The 19,046-nt window shown below is 41.1% G+C and overlaps 1 protein-coding gene across 1 annotated transcript in view; it reads left to right on the top strand.

Moving 5' to 3' along the window:
• Window positions 1–19,046, top strand: part of CENPC (centromere protein C) — a 31,883-nt gene that overhangs the window by 10,068 nt on the left and 2,769 nt on the right. The window contains exons 10-18 of the mRNA XM_074147407.1: window positions 90–128; window positions 2,327–2,400; window positions 3,246–3,311; window positions 4,539–4,643; window positions 5,462–5,560; window positions 7,936–8,031; window positions 8,340–8,494; window positions 9,000–9,090; window positions 10,554–10,675. Of these exons, the coding sequence (XP_074003508.1) occupies window positions 90–128; window positions 2,327–2,400; window positions 3,246–3,311; window positions 4,539–4,643; window positions 5,462–5,560; window positions 7,936–8,031; window positions 8,340–8,494; window positions 9,000–9,090; window positions 10,554–10,630 (802 nt within the window). The 3' untranslated portion in view covers window positions 10,631–10,675. The remainder of the gene's footprint in view (window positions 1–89; window positions 129–2,326; window positions 2,401–3,245; window positions 3,312–4,538; window positions 4,644–5,461; window positions 5,561–7,935; window positions 8,032–8,339; window positions 8,495–8,999; window positions 9,091–10,553; window positions 10,676–19,046) is intronic.

The following is a 19,046-nucleotide window of genomic DNA, read 5'->3' as shown; positions in this document are numbered from 1 at the left end:
GTTTAGTACATAAAATTACTGACCTACAGGTTCATTTCAGTAAGTAAAATTAACAGTAAACCTAGTAAGAATAATTTTTTCTCTTCTAGAGATTGCCTTGCAGCTGAGAAGGCTATGAGTCATGAAAGGTAATTTCCTGAGTTGTCTGTAAAACTTGCATTTAATCCCACTTCTGCCCCACTGAGACAGAACAGCTGTTTGGAGCTACTGCTGCCTTCTGTGTTCTACTAATGAAGAACCTAGGGGTTCCCTAGAAAGGGATTGTGAGTCATGCCTGAGGTGTTTAAATACTGTGCTAGTACACTTCCTGTAACCAGCGGTGTCCCCCGGGGGTCTATACTTGGCCCAGTCCTGTTCAACATATTCATCAATGACCCGGACGAGGGGACGGAGTGTATCCTCAGCAAGTTCCCTGATGATATCAAACTGGGAGGTCCAGAGGGCTGTGCCGCCATCCAGCGTGACCTGGACAGGCTGGAGAGCTGGGCAGAGAAGAACCTAATGAGGTTCAACAAGGGCAAATGTAGGGTCCTGCACCTGGGGAGGAAGAACCCCAGGCACCAATATAGGTTAGGGATGGATCTTCTGGAAAGCACTGCTGAGGAGAAGGATCTGGGAGTCCTGGTGGATAGCAAACTTTCCATGAGCCAGCAATGTGCCCTTGTTGCCAAGAGGGCCGATGGGATCCTGGGCTGCGTGGGGAAGAGTGTGGCCAGTAGGTCAAGGGAGGTCATTCTCCCCCTCTACCCTGCACTGGTGAGGCCACAACTGGAATACACTGTCCAGTTCTGGGCTCCCCAGTTCAAGGGAGACAGGGAACTACTGGAGAGAGTCCAGCGTAGGGCAACTAAGATGATTGAGGGATTGGAGCATCTCCCTTATGAGGAAAGGCTGAGAGAGCTGGGGCTCTTTAGCCTGGAGAAGAGAAGGCTGAGGGGAGACCTTATCTATGTTTACAAGTACCTAAAGGGTGGCTTGAAGGAGGAAGGAGCCAGACTCTTTTCAGTGGTTGCCAGTGATAGGACGAGGGGCAACGGGCACAAGCTGGAACATGGGAAGTTCCATTTAAATATGAGGAGAAACTTCTTTCCGGTGAGGGTGCCAGAGCCCTGGAAGAGGCTGCCCAGGGAGGTGGTGGAGTCCCCTTCTCTGGAGATTTTCAAGACCTGTCTGGCTGCAGTCCTGAGTGATGTGCTATAGGAAATCCTGCTTTGGCAGGGGAGTTGGACTATAGATGATCTCTAGAGGCCCCTTCCAACTCTGACAATTCCCTGATTCCGTAAACTCATAAAATGCTTCTTCCTGTCATGAATAAGGTTCATAGTAAGTTTCTTGCCTTTGGGCGTTTTTTTTTTTTTTCCTTTGAGGCTTGATTCCACATTAGTTTGTCATTTTTGAAAGGAATACCAGTGCTCCTAGAACTAAGAACAACTGTATTAATGAAGTTGCTGATAAGTAGGGCATAGAACTGTATCTACAATCCAAACTCTTTGTTTGCGCACGTAAATATGCACATATCTTCCCCTTCGTGGGATGGGAGCTTAATAAAGCAAACGGGAATGGCAGTCTGTGATTTTTATTAAATTCTTATGCTGTAATTCTACTGAAAAATTTATATTTTAATTATAAGCAGACGAATTTGTAGTGCAGGTTTGCTAACCTAGCATTGAAATACATCTTTTGGAGTTTAGGTGGCTCACAGCTGAGCTTCGTTGGCACGGTGAAAGCAGTGAAGGGTGACCACAGATGGGGGAAGGAGGAAAGGTTAGGGGTACTAATGGGGAGGCTGTAAGAGAAGTCCTGCTATAAGTGATTTGATTGCATACATGTTAATTATTGTCATTTGATGAGGGAGACCTTACGACAGAAGACATAGTACAAATTACAATTCCAAACTATTTTACTGTCCTTTCCTTACAGTATGCAAAACGTTTCTTTAAATCACTTCTGTGATCATGCGCTGTGGAAAATAGTTTGAAAGGTAACGCTACGGTAGAAGGTCTGTTTCTTCTGGAGGGGAGAAAAAGTCACAAGATGTTTAGTAAACCTGTTTAGAGAGAAGGTGTGAACACTAATTTGTTTGCCCAATGGCTGAGTAGTGGAGCAATTGATGAATTTCAGACCTGTGATTCCTAACTAGCATTCTAATTAAGATTAGACACTTCTATGTGTAATCGGTACAGACACATGTTTACAAGGGAAAAAAACCCACCCCACGGGATCTAAAAAAAACCTTAGATTTACTATTCTTGGTAGTGATGTAATGTTCCTTTGACATTCAACATATTCAAGCAGGTGTATTTTATTTTTATTTTTTCCTTTGAAGCGGGCCTGTTCTAGAACATTATGATAAACGCACTTTGAGAAGTAAGTTCTGTGAACAGGATAATACATCTTCAGGTAATGTTTAAAGTTGGTATTTTTCTTCTTGCATTTTATTTATAAGCTTCTTATAAACTGTAATTGATGGTACATTAATTTCTGTTCTATTTTGCTTGTCCAAAATAAGAAATGCAGATTGTGTTGACGGTGGTCACGTTTCTGCCCAACAGTATGCCAGCTTTACATTGTGCTAGCTTTGGAAGGACAAGCAATACATAGTTTGACATCAAGCCCACCAGGATAAAGTTATCCTTCCAAACGGCGTTGAAGAAATGTTTTAGACTCCAGTTTGTACCAGTTTGGTGTGTTGCCATGCAATGGTACTATAGAGATCACTTCAGGCCACCCTAGATTAAATTGTACAGCCTTAGGGAATCATGGCCTGTTCCATGATTTGGTTTTCTTTTCCGTTTCCCTACAGTTGTGAATGAGCCAGTTGAGAATGTCATTTGTTCATGCAATGCTTTCCTTAGAGACCTACTTTTGTGTGTGTTCTGTTAGGAATTTTACCCTAAAGTTAGGCTTGAGTGGTATAAAGCTGAATGACCTTGCGCTTTGATCAATAAATTATACGTGTGGTTATAATCTGCCAGTGTTTGTTTTATCGGAGGGATGGATCCGAGGAATATTTACTTGAATGTATAGTTTTCATGTCATTTACAAGCTTACACGATTTAAAAACTGATTACATACACTGTTTATCTGCATTGGGTTTCATATATGTTTAATGAAAAAAAGGTTAGTGGGAACACTAACATTGGGATTTCTGCTTGTGTTTCCTTTGGTTGCTTCTAGTGGGCGTATTGAATAAAAGTCAGGAATAGTAAATGCCTATAGTGGTGGTTTTTTGAATGTATTTTCAGATAATTCTGAAGACTTGAATTGTCAAGTAAAAGAACTGTTAGACAACATAGCAAGGCATAAAATAGGTAAGATTATTTTAAACAATCTTACTATAAGTGCATAAACACAAACACATTTCCAACTTGATATAAACTTTGCTGAAGACAACACAGGAAAGCACCTAGAAATGGGTTTGTATGTTAATGAGTATTTACAGATAAGGCTTGTTAGTTCTTCAGGCTGCTATAACCCTGCTCTAATTTTTAAATTACTTTTAAAAGCTTACAGTGTTCCTTTTTTATTATTATATTTAACAACTATCTTTTACCTGTCACGCTTCTGTTTTTCATTCGCTGTTGAGTCAAGGCACTGCTTACGGTTCAGTGAGAACAGTAAGAAGTTTGAATTAGTTTTACACAGAGTAACTGAGGGTGCAAAAAACCTGCCTTCTGTGGCGGTCTGAGTCCGGATAGGATGGAACAACGGGCATGCAGTCGGTTGTAGTCCCATACTAGACTGTTCTTACTGGTTTTTGTGTTCCCTTCATTACTATTCTATGCACAACACTATAGTTGTCTACCTTCAGAAACTATTTCAGCAAGTTTTTAGTTTTTTTTTTTTACTTATTTACCGTTTTTATTTTTAGCATTTATTCTTGACGAATCTGTCCTCAACCCTTAAGGAGCTTTTATTCTTTCTTACAAACACTAAGATATCGGATCTTACTGTATTCATATGTGGCAGCTTAGAAAAATTGAAAGTTGAGACTATGTAATAAGAAAGATAAATATCTGAGAAGTCTTGGAAATGTGTGGGGTTTCTGCTGGCAAAGGTGCTGCTCTTGAAGACCTTGGAGATGGGACTTAAGAATCTGGAAGAAGAGGGGCTGCTTATGCAGTCTCTGTTACTCTCCTCTTGCCATAACCAAGTCGGTGCCTTTTCACTGTTGGTAATGAAATCCCTCAGATTTAGGCACGGTTCTTAGTCTTTGTTGAGAGCTTTGTTTTCACAGTTGTGCTTGAGCCCCTAATGTCTGCGTCCCACTGATTCACTAAGACGCATAGAACGAAATCTACTGTAAAGTCAGCATGGTGATTGTTTAAGAAAAAGGAGAGCGAAATAGCGATGTCTGCAAAAGAATGGTTTTGGCAATACTTGATTTCCTTTTCCTGTCATGATAGCAGTGTGATATAAAATATCAGCTGGGAAGTGCTGACCACCTGATGGGGAACAACAGGAAAGGATATTTAATGTTTTCCATTTCTGAATTTTCCTTTCATACTTAAAGTGAATGATTTCATCCTTTAAATTAGTGATGCCTTCCAACACACCTAATGTTCGTCGGACAAAAAGGATACGACTAAGACCTCTGGAATATTGGCGAGGCGAGCGTGTAAACTATACAATGAAGCCTTCAGGTATTAATTCCAAAATACCTATTTGCTTTCTCCAGATAGGGCAGTAAAAAGAAATCAGTGGGTTGATCTTTGTGCCACGGAAGCTTTGAGACGCTTACTGTTTGGTAATTTAAAATAACCAACCACGTTATTTATGGTCTCCAACTATTCAGTCATCTTTCCGTGTAGTCTTTTTCTCTCCTGATACTCCTGCGTCAGCTAGAAATAGTATCAGCAGAGCATCTTAAGTACCCTTGCCTTAAATGTTTAGTGAAGAACAAAGCGGTTTCTCTGTACGAGTATGTTCATTAAGTCAAAGATTCTGTGTGATACTGGAAAGAGACAATCTACTGAATCATTCATTGCAGAATTTCTTTGTGTGTGGGTTTTTCTCCAGAGCAGGTACTATAATATTTTATCCAGTCTGAGTGTTAAATTCCCTAAGTGATAGGATATGTTTTGTTCTTGGGGATTTTTTCTGACAATTCAACCTAATTTGATCCTTTCCTAATTGATTAGTCTTCTTGAAAATAGTATTTCTTTGTGTCCCTGAAATTGATGCTTTGTCTTAAAAATTGACTCTCGTGTCATGGCTTTCTGAAATGTTCTTTGGCTGCAATATGAAAAAAATTCTTTTCAAAAAGTCTCAAGTTGCATTGCACTCCAAAATATTTGATGTTGAAAAGCTTTTTGCATTTTTCTGGCTTTCTAAACCTATCTGAAAAGTTAAGCATTAAGGAAATATATTCTCAAATGAAATGCTTGTTGGTTGTGCGAGTCTCCAGTCTTGTAAAATTATTATGACTTCATGAACTTTGTTTAACTTTCTTTCGTTTCAGGAGAGCTTGTGATTAGTGGAATAGCGTGTCCAGAAACAGAACCTCACAGGATGATTAAACAGAGGAGGGATGGTCACCGGCAGAGAAGACATGAAAAAAGTATGAATACAGGCTTTTTCCCTTGTGATACTTTAAAAAAAAAAAAATAATCTTTAATCAAATATTCCATTGGTGTAAGATTTTTCTACTGTAAAAACTTGATTCTCTGGGTGAAAATAATTTTATAATGAAGTGTGTTAATGTGATCTGATGTGAAAAAACCTGTTCTTATGTATGTATAGCAATGCTGTGTAATCTCCTCGTAAGAACTTTAACTTCTCAGCGTTAGAAAGGAAGAGATACAGGATGTATCCAGAAGTGCTGTGGTGCCTTTAAAGCAGGGGTTGAAAAAAGAGTAAGCTGTATTTCTGTCCTTGTTCAGCTTGCTGATTAATGATGCTAATGTGCGCAGTTAAGGTATAAAAACTTCTGCTCATTTTACTGATAACCTGTAATACCACATCTGAAAAGGCAGCATATGGTGTCAGTAGAGGTTTTTAAGCTATTGTAGGTTAAATACAAAAAATTAACAGGTCTACAATCAGGGCTGAAATAATCATTAGAGAAGTAAGGAAGAAAACAGTCGATGTTGGTACAAATTTGAGTGGTGCATGTAAATTTTATTCCTTACCTCAAAAAGAAAGTAGTAGGAATACCAAAGGTTCAGAGAAAGCTTGTCAGAAACACAGAAGGACTTCTGTAGGAGAAGCAACTACGTGATGACGGCTCCTCAGCCCTGAAGACACTACTGCAGGGGTGCGAGAAAGACCTATAAAAACACAGGTGGCATGGAGGAGGAGAATAGACATAAATTGTGCTTTGTTTTGTTGGGGCTTTTTGTTTGTTTGTTTGTTTTTAAACACAAGAACTAGAAGGTGTGGAAGGGAGGTGGTGAGAGAGAGGTTTTTCAAACAAAATTAGGGGTCTCTTCCTACTGGGTGCTCCCTGCCCAGAATACTGTGGATAAAAATATTTATATACATTCAAGGCGAGAACTAGATTAACTGTTAATAGCTCTAAGTAAAGTGTGTGAGCTCCATGTTAGAGGTGGAAAGTATTCCATGGAAGTGCCATTACTCTATTATAGCATTTTTACTATATAGAGAGGTGGGGGAGAACATCTATCGTTCATCTCAGTGGCCAGTCTGGCCCAAACCACCACAGGGATGGAAGGGGTACTTGCTTTTGGCCATTGATGGGAGACAGGATACTGGTCTAGATCAACTTTTGATCTAAGTGCGGTTTATGTTTTAATAGAAGTCATTTGCAGCCCGTGTAAACCTGAGCTGGTAGGGACTGTTCATGTTGTATCTTTAAAAAAATTATTGGTTGCTTTAGGTGAATTTGAGCAGTCTTCCAGAAGCGATGGATTTCCTTTTTAACAGACATCCATCCTGAGAGATGAGTCTTTCACTACCATACTTGAATTTTAAGTGATGCATATAAGGGCCATCAGCTGAGTAGAATTTCTAGGGCAAATACCTAGATTTTATTGATAACGATAAAAATTCTGTGGTTATAGCTATGGAGTTGCACCTGTTGCTCCCGCTTTTTATAGTGAGATGATTATGTTGGAATGAAGCTATTTCAAACACAGTAACTTTCTTCCTACCCCTGACTGTCTTGGCGTAAGAGTATTTAAGCAGCTATGAGTGCCTATAAAGTGCTATAGCTTGCCTTTAGCATCCTTGTTCTGACTGCATTTAAAGAAATTTCCCGTGCACCGTGGAGCTAAAATTGTCTGCTTAAGAGAGTTCTGCAAGAGAGCTCTGGGATATTTATTCTGTCGTGAACGTTCTCTGGCGTCTCTTTTTCTATTTGAAAAGTGTAAGGTTGTCATCAACTCTTAGGCTATTTCCTTCTCTGGAAAAATCCTTTTTATTATAGAAACGGTTCTCTGATTTACAACTTACACTGAGATTCCTGTAATGGTATTTCTTGAGAAAAGGAAAATTGAACGTGTGCTTATTCTTTTGAACACTTTATCTCTGAAGTCTCCTGATGCCCATCAGCAGTACGTAAAAGGAAGAAACCTGTTCTTCATACTTCATCATGTATTTTATGTCCTCACAGCATCTGCTGCTAGAAAAGCACTTCTCTTACAATGCAGATACTTTTGAGTAAATACTGTCACTAACAGCATAGGATAAATAGTTGGCGTTACCCTGGAAAACTCTTTAGGATTTAGAGGCCCTTTTGTCTACTACACACAGAAATAATTCCAATGAAAATTGCATTTTCGAAGAATTGTTATGGATGGCTTTATTTGAAGAAAGCGTATTCAGTCTGTTTAGTCACTTAAAAAAACAAATTTAAGCACTTATGTGTGAAATCTAAAATTGTGCACAAGTTGTGGTTAAATAATTCAGTTTTTAAAAGGTAGAGTGATTATTTTTCTGGTTTTGTTTTGGGTTTTTTTTTTTTGTCTCCTCTAGGAAGTGAGGTACCTGCAAATTTGGATCACTCCATAGTTGATGCTTCTAAGCTAACTGTTGTCCTGGACCCACTAACAAATGAGGAGGTACTTGTAGGTGAGACCAAGGGCCTTTCTGAATTATGTAGTAAAAAAGACTGATAAGAAAAAAAAATAAAAAATTGTCCATGCCACACTGGGCATAAAAAAGGTGAGTTGTTGAAATACTCGTTGTTCCTCTGGAGGAAATTCTTAGGGAGGCACAAAAAGTGTCCTGATTTTTCAGCTAAATACTGAGTCTAGCTCTGGAGGGTGTTGCACTGAAACAATACGTCTGCATAGGATTTTATAAGTAGTTAACTGAGCAAGTAGCAAGACTAATTATGTGTTAGCATTAATGTTCATCTCCTGGGCTGTTTTTTGTAGAATGTATTAACACTGAAAGCAGTCACACGTGCTTCTTCAAAGATGATTCGGTAGAAATATATAAAAATTTGAATACACCTGCTTTTGCCGTTGGTAGATTGGTTTTGAAACCATTGAAAGAAAAGGGACATCAGTTTGTCCACATGGATACAATAGTAAGTATGCTTTTTTTTCTTATTTTTATAAAATGGACTATGTGAACAGAAAACCTTAGAAAGGTTAGAAGTAGCATACAACGTTGAAAGGTTTTTCTGAGGTTTTTCCCCCGTAATGGAAATAAATACAGGAAACATTAATAAATCAGTTCAGTTATGAAATGGGTTATAACCCAGGAAACTTGCTCGAGGTACTTTGCGTGCACGTTGCCCTGCTTTGTTTCACATGACATCTGTGTGTCCATGTGCGCTTACTGTCTGGAGCTTGCAGGCAAGGTAGAAGTATCAAATAAATAAAATTGGCCTCCCACCCCCCTTTTAAGTTGTGCGCCTTATTTTTCAGCAGGGTGGGGAGAAGGGATCGCAGCTCTGCTAGCTCCTTTCTTTTTTGATCTTTGTTACGATGTGTGTGCAAAACCGAAGAGTGTATTTTCTTGGATAACTTTTTTTTAAATGTTTGCAAAGGGAACATTGCTAATCTTGTAACCCTTTGGCTTTCATTCAGGCTTTCCATGTTATCTATGGCAAAATTATTGTTACCTTACATAAGACGTCATATCTTCTGACTACAGGTCACTACTTCTATGTTCCAGCAGGTAAGTACATGTGTTTGAAACCAATATCTTGGAGATGGATGAGACTGAATTAGCATGCTAGGAAGCAAAACTGAGCTGAATGATGGGAAGAGCTAAGTTTGAGTAGAGAGTGGGATAGTATAGGGTTATGAAGAGAGGAACGTGACCCAACACTGGGCATGGGTTGATGACCTAACCTTTGAATGCAGTGATACAAACACTGCTTGTTTACCTGAGTTGGCCTCAAAGTTTTTGGTGACAATACCTAGTTCTAAGAGTGAATTTCTCGTGGTATTCTGGTTCTGTCCCTAGGTATAATGTCGGGGAAACTTCACAGACAGCTTAATGTAGTGGTAGTTAATGTAAGTGTTTGGTCACCATCAGTTTGCTGTTTTTTCTAGATAAAATTACGAAAATCCATTTGGATCAGTTCACCGTATTTTGTGCTTTGTGCTTGAGATATAGAAGGTGCAGAGTGTCTTGTTGAACAGGTTGTAACTTCATGTGGGTTGTTGAGAATTTAGACAACTCTGATTTTGCCCCTCCGAGATAGAAGTTGAATGAATTCCACATGGGAAGCTGTCCCGCAGTCGGTAAGACGCTAGTCAGGAGAGAGTTTGTGGTAGTTGTAAAGCAAGCTGTTTGTGAAGCTGTAGAGAGCTCTTTGTACAGCTTTCTTCTGAAGAGGGTATGTTAGAAAATGATGAGCTACCGTGTGTTTTTTCATTAACTTTTCACCATGATGTCCTAATTGAACAATCATTGTTCAATTAATGACTGGAAGGGGGTTTGTTATGTTTGTTTTAATCTTAAAAGTTTAGAGGTCTGCAGAGACAATTTTATAGTCTGCTTTTCAGGAAAGCAGAGTATATAAACTCCTCCAAGTTCCATATGGCCATAAGGATCTATACTTCATTTGCCTTCTTCCCTACTTCTCGATGGCCTGTCTCGGTATGCCTGGATGGGCAATGCAACGGATCTCTTTGCAATTCCTCCATTGTGTCTGTGTATGAATGTTAGGATGTTGCTCATTCCCAATATGCAGTGCCTTTTAGATTCTGTATTTGTGCTCCTGTCAGGATGCAAATCCCAAGTGAAGATCTGCAGATAAGTTTCCATGTGCAGTTTTTATTGAGATTTTCTGTAGGAATAAATTAAAGTAAATTCAGTCACCTTAAAGGTGGTTTTTTTTTTTTTGTGGGTTTTGAGAGCTGAGAGCTCAAGCCCATTACATTCTTTTCAGTAAAAATCTCAGCAAAGATGCGCTTTATTCTTACTACAGGTTGAAATACATGATACTAACTGTATTCCTTGTTAGCTGCTTGAAATGCAATGACGTGCCTCTAAGACTGGCATCCCAGATTAGGGACTAGTATGCCTTCTGTTAAAATATATGAAATAAAAATACACTTGGCTAAAGACAGAACAGGACTTCAAAAATTGCTAGCGGCTTCTAAATAAAACTTCTCTGTTTTTATTTGTAGGAAATGTATACAACATACGGAATCTTCTGAATGAAGAAAGTGTTCTTCTCTTCACACAACTCAAAAAAGACACGTGAAGAACTTTCTGCAGAGAAGTTTGCTGAAACTCTTTTCAAGTTTTCGTATGTTTTGAAGTTCTTTTTACATACAAAAAGTCTTTGAGTATGCCCAAGCTTAACGTTACAAATTAATACAGAGCAGCTGAAATCAACGTAAGAAGAGTTAAGAGCGAAACCAAAAGATTCTCAGTAGTTCGCTATCAAACTGAAATGACATACTGAAGGGCCTCACTCTGCATGTTACTGTTCTTGTGTCATCCAAAGACAGAGAGATATATGTATAAAATTTGTAGGTAAAGCACATTGTAAATTGTATTTATATGCCTCATCTCCCTAAAGATGCCTAGCACTTGAAAAAATTTGACATCTTCAGCTAACATTTGATAGTTTAACATCTGCTTGGTCAAACTGCTTAGAATAATATCTATTTAAACGTAGGACCATGCTGTTCACGTTCCAGTAATTGTTGTCTAGGAGATGGGCTGCTGGAATGCTTGTGTGCTGGGGTCTAACCTTCTTCTAATATGTTAATGACAGGCGTTTCTTCCTTGTCCAGCAGATGTATGATTAGTGCCTCAAATTCGAATTGTAAAATGGCAGCTCTTAAGTAGGAGCTTATCAGTTATATCTTCTGTATGGAAGCTATGGCTTGATTAATTCTGAACATTGTGGATAGCTTTATTTTGTGTGACAGTGATAGGTCATTGCCAAATGTATTACTTTAATACCTCCTGTTGTTTTGCTTGCTGTGTTCCTGGATAATAATGAGGACCTTTGGGAAAACTGTAATTATAGTGTATACTCCAGAAGCCAAGTCTAGACAGCAGATGGTACACATAGCATTTGTCTCCCAAGCTCTTCAAGGTTCCTTCTAGCTGAAGATAAGGATAATCTACAGCTATTCTGGGAGGGTGCTTTCCCTCTGTGGTCACCATTATTCTAGAAGGGAAGGAGATAGGGAAAGTTGAGTTGGAATCGTAAACTTTAGAGGATTGATTATTGACCTTGTAAATAGTTCTGGCCACGATCTTTATGCTAAATCTAGAGTATACATTAAAGTAGGGAAGATTAATTGGCTTTAGTGCTTCCCTTAAGATTTCAGCTGCGAGCTAACTTTGTGTGTCTGTGAAAGGGCTTGGATGCCAAGATCGCTATGCCTGTGTGAAAGACCCTTTAGACGAGGGAATTTGAGATAATATTTTTTTTTTTTTATTACTCTCTTTCAAGCAGTAGTTCCTATGATTAGTGCATATATAGACTGATCGTGGAAATACTTAGTAGAAGTTATGTGGCATCTTTGCATTCATGGCTAGGTCGTGCTTAACTCTGAGAAGATGAAACAGAGGAACGTGCCTATTGCCATTTAGTTCTTCCTCTGTCTTGGCAGGAGCTATTTGCTACCGGCTGCTTCAGACTGCACAGAAGGACCTTTTTTTCTTTCCCAGCCTCAACTTTTGTAAGCAGCTTAAGAGTTAAAATTTAAAAAAAAAAAAGTCATTTAGTTACAGCTGATAATAATTAGATGTCGGCAGCTTTTCTAAATTTTGGGCTTGGGTTGGTCTCTTCAAGGTCAGCAAGATTCAAATATTGTCCCTTCTGTGTTGGAGCCATACCAGGTACCAGATGGACACACATGCTGTCTCCACTGCTTGAGGGGATCCCACCCACTAAAACGTTTAGTTTGTAAGTCTTTCAGCTCCTCAGGCCTGCAGAGGTCTGGAAATTTGCCACTTGGAGAACAGTACAGGGCTAGCATTAGACCAAAGATCCTCTGCTCCTTGCCCAAGTGGTCAGGGCGTGGATGTGGTGGTCACTGATCTCCACAGTTCATTGGTTCCAGCTGAGAGCCAGAACAAGATCACTTGTGTTAAAGTTCAGAAGGAAGGTACCCTGCAAATTTTCTTCTGCGTTACTTCTCTGCAGGTTGGGTAGCAGAAAGGATACTTTTAGGGGATGGTGAACATTTATGAGCTATGGACCTCATAGCTCTAAAGGAAAACGTGGATATATGTTGTGACAGAGCTCAAGGCAGCCTGCTGCTTTCCAGCAATGTGTTCTAGTTTGGTGGCTTCAGATGAGAAGCGATACATTGCCCTTGTGTCTCAGGCACTGATGTGTATTCCCCAACAGCGCTATACTGCAACTTGGCAGCAAGGTTTTGAGTAGATTTTCTTTTGGGTCATGGTAAATAGTGAGAAATGCATCCTTGGGGATGTTTTCTTAAGCGGGAGTAACGTGTGCTTGCCCTTTCCTGACATGGGCTGGAAAGTGGCAGATGTTCAAGTGCGGATTCGAGGTCAGCACACCATGAATGCCTCTTTGTGTTTTCCTAATTCTACGTCTGGGAGTGTCAACAGAACAGGGTGGATTTGGTAAAATATATAACTTCTATAGCTGGCTGGTTTTGTTGCTTCCTGGCTAGTTGGCTTCTTGGGAGAAATGTCCCGTGTAGTTTGCAGAGAACATTTTGTAGTTGGACTACGTCTCAAAATGTTTGGTTTTTATTTTTATTTTTAAAGTAGCAAAATGAGTTGTGCCAAGCGTGGTGATGTATCTAGGGCGTTGCTTTAGTTCAGCAACGATTCCACTATTTGTCACTAGATGGGGCTTCAAGCAAAGCCGTTTGTCCTTGGCTGGCATCTATGTTCAGAAGGGTTTGGCTCTTGAAAGGGAGGGAGGGAGGGAGGAAGAAGAGTATGGTTACAGATGGAGATAAATTCAGTTGAATTCTGTTGTAAGGAGATGTCAGTCACTTTCCATTAACGTTAGGACCTGGCGCTGAACCTTGCTAAGTTCATTCTGCTAGCGTGTATGTTGTACTAGTGGCAGCCAGTTGCCCATAGTTGTTTTTTAAAACATTAGTGCACAGCAGGAGTTGAGTTGAGCTAGGTTGGATTGCGTTTGTCTGGATTGCGTTTTAAATTTTTCTCTTCAACTTGACACTTGTAAAAGGAAAAAAAAAACCAAACAACCAAACAAAAAACCACAAAACAAACCAAAAAACCCAATTTGCTTCCATGTCGTTAGCGTGAGGAGGTGCAGGAGGGTGTTCTGAGTTCCAGGACTCTGTTGGGTGCTGAGTCGTGCAGTGTGGGAAACGAGAATCAGTCATTAGTCAGAAGAAGTGGCTGATGTTTCACCTCTGACTTGTCTTGCTTTGGCTCCCCCTTCCTACGTTTTTGTGTACATCAGGCTACTAGGAGTTGTGGGTTACCTGCCTTTGGTGGGTCTGGTTTACTAGTTTATATACTGGTTTTACTGGTGTAAACCAGTACTGGTATACTGGCTTATAAACTGGTTTTATTGGTGGTCTGGTGTATATGAGTTCATTCCTTTCTGTGAACAGTAATTGAAAGAGCTGGAAACAAAGGCCGAGTCACATATTTCATCAGCTTGATGTTAGTAGATATGTGTTCTATGTTAGGCATTGTGGTATCAACCAGAGGCTTATTTTAAGGAGCTTAACTGACAATGTCCCACCACAATAAAAAGTCAGATTTTTGAAGGCTTTGGCTCACTTTGGAAAAAATATTACCGGTTAGAAGGTTCTTTTGAAAATACCTTTTTGTACCTTTCGCTTGGTTAGGAAGCTGTTCCTGTTTTAAACAAAGCTTTTCCGCAGTTTAAAGCGGCAGAAGAATGGTTGCAAAACTGTCAGATGCGTGTGCGCATCCGTATTGGTACAACTTTGTAAACAAAAAATAGGAGAATATCAGCTGAGTAACTACAGAAAAATAAAGAGTGGCAATAAAACAAGCTGTTGAGGCACACATACAATTTCTTCCGTTTTTCAAGTACACAGCTGAATTGGTTATCTGCAGATGATTTTAGATTAACATTTGGGGAATACAATAAATGTAAAGAGCTATTTCCGCATTTCGTAACAGCTGAAAAGGCGTTTCAGCACGAAGGAATATTTCTTACGTTTCTGTTGTATAGACTCGGTTGCGTGATGTCTTTTGTAATACAGGATTTACTTTACGTGGTGATTGATTGCAGATAATACATCTAATGGAAGGGTATGGAAGATGCCTGTTTAATAGTATTGACAGCTGTTGTAACTGAATATCTTGGTCTTTCCAAGCTGGCGTGTTTCCTCTTCAGAATATCCTGTCACTTCATGGATGTTCACGGATGTAGTCAGAAGAGATCTCGAAGCCAAACGTTTCTCAGGTTGCGTGAAAGAGCTTAATTTAGGATTTGACAATCAAAGTGATTCCTGTGGTCCGGTCCTAAGATGAAAACAGTAGTTGGTCATCAGTCAAAACGGTTGGCTGCGGGTTATTAGGGAGCAGACACGTTGAATGCGGTGCCTGCAGAGCTGCGCTGTGTTCTTAAGCCCACCCACAAAGCTCCTGTGCCGGTTTGCTTCATTTAAACCCCTGCGCTGAGTAAAAACACACACAACAGACGGTAAAACCACATTTACTTTGCGCTGCTTCTTCACTCTTCTATTGTTTGGAGCACAAGAGGGGCAATAACTGAAACAAGGAGCTGAAGGAAGCAAAGTGTTTATTTTCTCAGTCTGACTGAGTTGAGATGCGAATCTCAAAGTGTTCACAGAAAAACATATTCATGTCCTGAGTAAGATTTTTTAATTTCTCTTTGCGGCTCAATAGGTAAGGACTATTTGAAAATTAAACTAAATTTGAAAACTGAAGAATTGCAGTACTCTTGACAACCATTTAGGGAGTTTATTACATTGTTAGAACAACTGCTAAGCTAAATAAAGTAATGCATGTTATTAATTTTTTTGTGGTAATGGTGTTTTCAGTAACAGTAGCTGAAATGAGAATTGATCAAGGTGGCAGATGCATGGTAACACTGTGGGTGTCTTCTGGAATCAACGTGTGCCGTAAAGAGGGAGAGAAAAGGAGTGGTATGAGAGGTGTAAACATAATGAAGAGCTGTAGTAGCACCCAAAGGTGTTGCAGACTGGCTTGTCTAGGTTGTGCAAAGAGTTTTCTATGAAATTCAATAACTTTTGGAGGAGCAGAACGTGACTATTCTGATTGGCACGGAAACCTTTCCAGTGTCAATGCCATGTCTGTGCTGGTAACCTACACTCTTGCTTTGGGATTCTAGTGGTGCTATGTTCGCTTGCGTTTAAGAGCATTAAGTCATCTTATCTAAAAGCACAGGATTCAGCTAATGAATATGATGTATAATCCACTGAACAAGAGGCCTGAACCTACTGAATTTTATCCTTTCTTTGTGTTATCATCACTCTTGTGTTGTAGTACAGAGGAGGCAATTACAAGAAATGGAAGTTAATTATGAAGTTTATTTTCAAATACGATCTGAACTTAAAATTTCATTGCTGACAAAGAGGGGGCTCCCCTAGGATGCAGTAGCCTGTACACTGAAGAAACTAAGTACTTCTCCTAGATTTCAGGTAGTGCCAAGTCAGCTCTGAGGCTAATTAATCAAAACAAATGGAAACATGGAATCATAGAATGGGTGAGGTTGGAAGGGAGATCCAGATCACCTCTCAGATCACCTAGTCGAACTGTCAACCTAACACTGATAAAAAACATCACTAAACCATGTCTCTAAGCACTAGGTCTACCTGTCTACTAAATACCGCCAGGGATGGTATCTCCACCACTTCCCTGGGAAGCCCATTCCAAGGCTTAATGACCCTTTCCGTGTAAAAATTCTTCCTAATATCCAATCTGAACCTCCCCTGGTGCAACGTGAGGCCATTTCCTCTTGTCCCATCGCCTGTGACTTGGGAGAAGAGACCGACCCCCCTGGCTACACCCTCCTTTCAGGGAGTTGTAGAGAGTGAGAAGGTCTCCCCTCAGCCTCCTTTTCTCCAGGCTGAACAACCCCAGCTCCTTCAGCCTCTCCGCACAAGACTTGTTCTCCAGACCCCTCACCAGCTCCGTTGCCCTTCTCTGGACACGCTCCAGCCCCTCAATGTCTTTTTTGTGGTGAGGGTCCCAAAACTGGACACAGCCCTCGAGGTGGGGCCTCACCAGTGCCCAGGACAGGGGGACGATCACCTCCCAAGTCCTACTCCCCACGCTGTTCCTGATACAGGCCAGGATGCTGTTGGCCTTCTTGGCCACCTGGGCACACTGCTGGCTCATGTTCAGCCGGCTGCCCACCAACACCCCCAGGTCCTTTTCTGCCAGGCAGCTCCAGCCACTCTGCCCCAAGCCTGTAGCGCTGCAGGGGGTTGGTGTGACCCAAGGGCAGGACCCGGCACTTGGCCTTGTTGAACCTCATCCTGTTCGCTTCGGCCCATCCATCCAGCCTGTCCAGACCCCTCTGCAAAGCCTTTCTACCCTCCAGCAGGTCGACACTCCCACCCAACTTGGCGTCATCTGCAAACTGACTGAGGGTGCACTCGATCCCCTCGTCCAGATCATGGATATAAATATTAAAAAGGACCAGCCCCAATACTGAGCCCTGGGGGACACCACTCATGACCACCAGCCAACTGGATTTAACTCCATTCACCACCACGCTCTGGGCCTGACCCTGCAGCCAGTTTTTTTACCCAGTGAAGAGTACTCCCATGCCGGCCATGGGCAGCCAGTTTCTCCAGGAGGATACTGTGGGGAACGGTGTCAAAGGCCTTACAAAAGTCCAGGTAAACAACATCCACAAAATATCACAAATTTATGATTAAGGCCAGGAAGGAAGAATAATTAAGTAGCCAGTTAAGAAAAAGTGCTGGAGGAGGGATCAACGTTAGGGGGAAAGTATGAGACTCCCAGTATTGGCCCGTGAAGGACAATTAATTGATAATTGCAGAGGCCTTTTTGCATCCAGCAAATGTTCTCTGACTTTTATTACGGCTGATTTTCTTCACACTAGTGCAAGTTGAGCCGCTAAGCTTTACTGTGCACTCCGGAGGTAATTCATCGGTAAAACACAGGGGTCGCCGCAGGAATAAACTGGAACACAGCTCCTGGACTTGAACGGTATTTTTGCTGGCGAAAAGGGTTTTAAAGAAAAAGTAACTCTGAAATGTTTGCTTTATTTGCCTCTTCGTTTTGTGGCATACCAAGTCCATCTTAGCATCCCGTTTCACCTTTCGAACAAATTATATGGAGTGAATGATGAGAATTCAGAATAGCTGCCTTCTGTTCAGTTGCTAACCCCATTTGAGTTGGCAGAAATCGTTACCTTGGCCTGAGATAGCTTCTGTCGCTTCCATCCCGCGCCGGTGCTGCGTGACGTACTTGGCTTTCTTGATTGGAAAAAAGAGGGGGTGGAACGATAATAGTAATATTGCTTTTACCGAAAATAATTTAGCTCCTTCTGAAGGACTTTTTGAGCTTGCGGGGCTCATCTCTGGTGAGATGCTGAGGGTTGCAAAGGAGATGTCTGTCCCGCTCCTCCTGCACCCCTCCTTGCCTGTTTCCGTGGAACTGTGATGCTTTACAAAACCTGTCTTAATTGGACACGTGTGTGCAAAGAACTTGGTTTTTTTTTTGGTGCACTTATCTGGAACTTGAATTATTTCAGAAATTACAAAGAAGAGGTCTCCTTATGTATTTAAAAAAAAAAAAAAAAAGTTGCTAGAAATTTCCTTTTCTTCATGAAATTCTGTGTGCACTACTAATGTGATGTGCGGTGTCCTGCTATGCAAGTTGGTAATTTTTTCCTTCAAGTATCTGCTTTTTTTCCTTTTTTTTTTTTCCCCCCTCCCCCTTGGAGCGGGCCGTGGGATGCAGCGTTCGCCTGCCACTGTTCCAGCTCAGCTGCTCTATCAAGTTTCAATCTGCTCCATCATTTTTTATCTTGCTGCCTAAACTTAATTTCTTGCCTTTTTTGGATGCATTTCCCTTACCAAAGGTTTCTTTTCTGTCTTTGGTGCTGCTTGCAAGGACTGTATCATTTTTCTAACTCGGTTCCAGGTATTTGAATTATTTCAGAGGTGGTTTTATGCCTGAAGGTTCCTTTGCTACCTCTCCTTCAAGCCGTGTGGGGGGCCTGACAAAGCTCCTAATTTTCTCGCTCAGAGAAGTGATGCAAAGCTTCCTTTGGTCTCCATTCTTCGAAAGGCTTTTTGTCTAGCTTTAATCCCCGGAAGGTCGGCTCAGGGTGTCACTGGCAAGGCGTTTGTTATCATCGTCATCTTCCATTTTCCAGGCTACAGAAGCAGAACCCAGACCGCTTCAGGCCCACGTGATTGCCCTGGAGCCTCGTCCATCTGCTGAGGCTGGCTCTGCAGCCGAAGGAATCCGTCCCAGCACCGTTCTGCCCTGGCCAGACTCATCCCAGAGCGTTGCAGCTTTTCCCTCCTCTCGTAGCACTAATTCAGTGTGCCGGTGACTTCCTTCACCTTGGCACGATCTTGCCGTGGCCCTGCCATCGCTCAGGCACCACGCCATACCCTGATTTTGTGTTGGCAGGCTTAGTCCAGGCGTTCACCTGCTCTTACATCTTCATTCCTCTTTTGCCAGTGGGAATGCCG

Source organism: Numenius arquata, chromosome 5, assembly GCF_964106895.1.
Source record: "Numenius arquata chromosome 5, bNumArq3.hap1.1, whole genome shotgun sequence".
In the NCBI taxonomy this organism is placed as follows: Eukaryota; Metazoa; Chordata; class Aves; order Charadriiformes; family Scolopacidae; genus Numenius; species Numenius arquata.
This window is presented reverse-complemented; position numbering and strand designations above follow the sequence as displayed.